Source organism: Emiliania huxleyi (assembly GCF_000372725.1).
Source record: "Emiliania huxleyi CCMP1516 unplaced genomic scaffold EMIHUscaffold_607, whole genome shotgun sequence".
Lineage (NCBI taxonomy): Eukaryota > Haptophyta > Isochrysidales > Noelaerhabdaceae > Emiliania > Emiliania huxleyi.
In genome coordinates this window covers 1-5,260 of record NW_005197449.1, presented here as the reverse complement: position 1 = coordinate 5,260, position 5,260 = coordinate 1, and the positions used below count along the sequence as shown (strand labels likewise).

General features: G+C 66.0%; 1 protein-coding gene across 1 annotated transcript; it reads right to left on the bottom strand.

Annotated features, from left to right (window-relative positions):
- Nucleotides 1-3,263: 3,263 nt before the first annotated feature.
- Nucleotides 3,264-4,053, bottom strand: EMIHUDRAFT_371471 (hypothetical protein). Its single transcript, XM_005764066.1, has one exon. The coding sequence runs from the start codon at nucleotides 3,943-3,945 to the stop codon at nucleotides 3,382-3,384; it is 564 nt and encodes a 187-aa protein (XP_005764123.1). The 5' UTR covers nucleotides 3,946-4,053; the 3' UTR covers nucleotides 3,264-3,381.
- Nucleotides 4,054-5,260: the final 1,207 nt, after the last annotated feature.

Sequence of the window (5,260 nt, the reverse complement as noted above, 5' to 3'; positions counted from 1 at the left end):
GCTAATTAGCAGAAAGTTAAGGGAAATGATAAACCACAGACAATAGGGATATAGGCAATGTTGTGGTGAGGTGAGCAATCCTTCAGAGTAATCAGAGAAGAGGTCGCGATTTTAGTGATATGCCGCTCACGTCATTTAGAGCGGTGTCAGCTTAAAGCAATCGCTGCTCTTACTAGCTAGAGCGGTGTTCACTTAGCAAAGTCCCGCTCTGAAGAGGAGGAGCGAAGGAGCGCGCGACTGAGGGAGGCGAAAGCAGCCTCTCGCCGCGGAAATTGACCGCTCCCGCTATGTTGAGCGGTGTTGCACTGACTTGACTCCGCTCGAACGTGCTCGGTCGGTGTTTTTCTGAGCAAGAGTCCGCTCTGAAGGTTGCAGAGCGAAGTCTTGTTAGGCAAACGCTGCTCTGTGTTGTGTAGAGTGGGGTTTGAGCTTGACGAATGCTGCTCTAGTACCTGCGAGCGGGGTTACTGAGATATAACGCCTCTCTGAGAGCCGAGAGCGGCGTCGCGCGTTTTACTTTTGGCCCTCAGCCCCCAATGGGTCCTCGGAGAGGGTACCCTGGGTGGGTGGGGCCTCTACTCGCCAGCCCTGCGCTGCACCGCGCTCCTGAGAAGAAGAATTTTACCCGGCGCTGGGGCGCTGGGCACGGGACTGGCGCGCACTGGCACTAACTTAGGAGAAAAGAATTCGCGGCGTGACTCACGCCTCGAGCCTGCACGCGGCCAGCTGCGCGCCGATCCTCGGGTTGACGTGCGGGTTGGCATTTGCGCGGCCCGCCGAGCACCGCGGTGAGCGCACCGCGCCGCGGGCGGCCGCCGCCCTCCGGCACGGCGGGTGGGCGTGGCACTCGCGCCGCTCGAGCGCCGCGGCGTTGTCGCGTTGCGCGGCCACCTCGCGCCGAAAGTCACCCCCCTCGTGCGCGGCCAGCGTCGCCTCGAAGCGGGCGACGGCGGCGTCGTGCAACCAGTGATCGTCGGCAGCGATTCGGCGGACCATGGCGCGGCACGCGGGCAGCGCCGGGTCGTCCTCGCCGCAGAGCTGAGGGGCGGGGGTGGGGTTTGGGAGGAGGGGCGGGTCACCCGGTCCACGCCCTCGTCATCCCTCGCCGGCATCTCGGCAGCCTCTCCCCCGGACCGCGCCTGGCTCGCCGTCGGGGTGCGGCAGTACTCGACGCCCACCCACTCGCCCTTCACCTTGCGACCGCGGCAGCGATAGCGGCCCTCGCCCTCGCCCTCGCCCGGCTCGCTGAGCTCCGCGAGTCGTGCAAATGTGTTTTGCGTCGCGAAGGTGGAGCTGAGCCACCTGTTTGTGTCACGCGAGGATGTGTGGACGGCGCCTCACCACCGGCATGCCTCCTGGTGATGCGTGGCCCACACCCGCCGGCCAGCCGCGCCGCGAGAACCGCAAATTCGGCCATCCGCTCGGTGGGGCCGACGAGATCCGCCTGCCGCCAAAGGCGCATGCGGCTCGGGGGCTTCGTGGCGCGGGAGAGCCCCGGCGGGCGAGCGTCTGCCGAGGCCAGGGCGAGCTCGAGGCGCCGCCTCTCCTCGGCAGAGAGCGCACCAGAGGGCGGCTCCGCGAGGTAGCGCTTGGGCCCGACGATGAGCTGCATCCGGGGCAGCCCCGCCAGCCCGCGGGGCCAGGTGACGGCGAGCGCGCCAATGAGCAGCTTCCGCGCCTGAATTGGGAGGAGAGTCTCAGCAGGGTGCTCCATCGCGCCCGCCTGTCGGACGCCCCCAGCGCGATTCAAAGGCCGGCGCTGCTTCCACACGGTTCCAGAGTACGAGTGCGGCTGGCTAGCCACGCGCGCGCCTGCAGGTTGGCGGGCAGCGTGCTCTCGTTGAGCCGCACGAGGCCGCGGTAGCCCGCCTCCCAACGGAACCAAGAGACGTACCACGCAAAGGGCTCACGCACGCGCAGGAACACCTTGACGCCAGAGCAGCCACCTGCACTGACGCCGAGTGCGCGCAGGCGAGGCACGTCGCGCGACCAAAAGAGGTAGCCGACCTCCCCGTGTGCCTGAGGCGACGAGAGAGACGGGCGTCACTCCCCTCCTCCTCTCTTCTGCCCCCAACCCTCTGCCCTCGCCACCTCGGCACAGACCCGCTGCCCGCGCCGCAGAGCGTCGCTGACCTCCGCTACATCCCACGGCCTGGGGTTGCCGCCGCGGACGCAGCGGCCGTGCCGCGAATTCTGCTCGAGCAACGAGCGGAACGTGGAGCCGCCATTCTTCTCGACGTGCCTGAGGGAGGGTGGCGTTTGAGCGGTGCCCGCCTGCCCACGGGGCTCCAACCGGGATCTCGGGCCCGAACATGGCTGGCGGCGATCAGCCCAACTTGCTCGGGGGTCATCAGCTCTGAGAGCATCTCAGCTGCTCACACAAGCCACTGCTATTGTTGCTCACCTGTCGATGACGACCGCGGCGCAGCCCGGCGACGTGCGTGGGCAGGCCTCGCAGGCCGGCCAGCCACCGTACTCGACGCGGAGCCGGCCCAGGCCGCAGTCGAGATCACAGGAGGGGGTGGCGTTGCTGGGCGGTGGCGGCGCCGCCAGCGCTCGGCGTGGACGCATATTACATGCATACACACATCGTTGTTCCACGCCGACTATTGCAATAGTTGGAAGGACGCGCGTTTTACTTGGCGGGCTTTTCTTTTGTTCCGAAACGATGCCTAGGGGAGGCGAGCACTCTCGCTGTGCCCCCGGACAGTCTTCCTAGCACAACAGCAGTGTCAGAGGCGACGTTCCTGTGTGGCGTGGCGTGGGGCTGCATAGCCGTCGACCCCTCCATCAAGGCGACGACGCACCTGCGCAAGCGCGGCAAGGCGGAGAACTCCGGCGACATGGACGGGCTGGTGGGCAAGCTGATGAAGGACCAGGAGGCCACAACCGCCGAGGGCGGCGAGTAGGGTGGGGCAGCGAGCTCGCTGCCGAGCGGCGCGAGACGCGAGACTTTAGAAGAACGTGCGGTTTCCGTGTGCAGGCAGCGCGATCTCGGCCCGATCTCGGCCCGATCTCGGCATCAGCAGGCATCGAGATCAGTGTACAGTGAGGAGGACCGCGTGTGCCCCATCGCTGGGGGCGTGGGTGGTGGGTGGGTGGGTGGGTGGTTGGGGCGTGGGCGCCGTGGCCGTGGGTGGGTGGGTGCGGGTGCGGGGCGTGGGCGTGGGTGGGGCGTGGGGCCTGGGGAAGGTCAACACAGTACAGTACAACACACATGCACATAGGTCTACATACGCCGCACAACATTTTTCAGCGTTCTTGCAAAGTTCACAACTGATGGTCATAGACATGAGCGAGATCTCGTACCGACGCGGCGCCGCCCTCGAGTTTGCCGCAACGCCAGCACCGCTGGCGCTGGCCGCTGGCCGCACACCCTCATCAGAAGCCCAGCAGCTGGGACAGCCCGCCAAACGCGCCCTCGCAGTGCGCCACGCCTTGCTTGGCGATCATGTCCGGCCGAGCAAAGACCCACGCGCCGATGGCAGCCACCACCGCCCCGCCCAGGGCCAGCATGGCGCCGGCCGAAACGCGGCTGCTGCGGCCGCCGCCCTCGCCCTCGGGCAGCAGCAGCGACGCCACGTGCAGCACGTGCAGCAGCAGCAGCGTCAGGCCGACCGCCTCGCGCCCCTCCTCCTCCTCGAGCGCCGACCACGCGAGCGCACCCAGCGGCAGCCCAAAGTCGAGCCGCGGCCACAGCCGGCCAGAGAATACGGATATCACCACTCCGAGGGCCGCGGCGAGCGCGGCCGCGGCGCCGAGCAGCTGGCGGCGTCGGGCAGGGCGGCTCTCGAGCGCATGCGCAGCGGGCAGCGCCACGCCGCCGCCAACGTAGGCCACCACCCACCACAGCGGGTCGGGGTCGTTGAGGTTGGCAAACGCGGCCGCGGAGAAGAAGAGGGCGGCCAGCACGAGGTACGCTGCCGTGGCGGAGCTGCGAAGCATAGAACCCATGGTCTGTGCCGCTCCCGACAGGCGAGTGTGTGCTGCCCGAGTCGAGGTGCGCACTCAGGGCGCTGGCAGTCCGAAAAATGCCGTGTGTGTGTGTGTCGGACCGCGTGGCGCGCACAAGCAGGAAACTCCACGCTATCTTCTTCCCAAAGCAGTCACATTCACAGCTTGTTGACCTTCTCTTGTTCACAGCCACATTTTTATCAATTGTTCACGACGGCGTTCACATGAAATTGCGGCATAGAACAATGCCTGAAGTCAAAGCAGATCGCATCACTTCACAGCTATCTTCACACCTTCCAGAAGCGCGAGCGCCGCATCCTCCAGCAGCGAGGGCGCCGCATCCTCCAGCAGCGAGGGCTCACTGGTCAGGGCTGGCGAGTGGGCTTGTGGCTGCCAAGGGGGTCGCGGTGCCCGGTGGTCAGCGGGGAGATCGGCGAGTTGTACGCGTTGACTAACGTGTTAGTCAGAGCTCATCGGACATCGCGATGGCGCAGATGTACGGCGTCCCCGAGTTCTTCGTCACCTTCACCGCGAACGAGACATGGGCTCTATGGCTCAGACTGGACTCCTCTTGGTCCCTTCTGATGCCCTAGGCCACACCTGGGCCTTACCTGGGGTCCTTCCTAGGTGCCGGGCAGGGCGGTTTGCCCCCCGAAAGCGAAACTGGCATGGCCGCCATGACATGGGGAACCTTAAGACTTAGAAACGCAAAGGGATCTCTACAACAAATACCGGGACGCCGGAGAGATCGGGAGGTTGGTCTCCCCCGCCTTCAGCCCTGACCCGACGGGGACGCCACCACCCTCGCCCAGGGATCTACAATGCTGTCTTAAGGTCCGACCTGTGGGCTCTGCCTGCGCTCGGCACCGGGCACCGCCTCGGTATACAAAATGCGCCTGCGGGCGGACCCTCACAGATCACAGATCACAAATACCTAAAGAGGCACTTGGAGCACTTGGAGTGCAGTCGGCAACCGCACACCCAGGGCCGGGGAGCTGAGAAGCGCACCCAGCGGGCCGGATGATTGGCATCGGGTTGCGGGCAAGAGAGCCCTAGCCCAGGGGGTGCGCGTTCGCAGGGAAAGGGCCGTAAAGTAAACACGGGTCTCCGAGGGTTGGCTCCGCGCTCCGGGTTTCCCCTAGCAGCAGACCGCCCCCTCTACTCGGAGCTATAATGAACACCAGACATGCACACGACACGCACTCTCACACGACGTCACCGCCCAGGGCCTCTTCGCGCGAGGTCCTCATCCTCACTCCGGAGGAGGCCCCCCCTCCTCTGAGTTCTTCCTCTTGGTCGCCTTCCC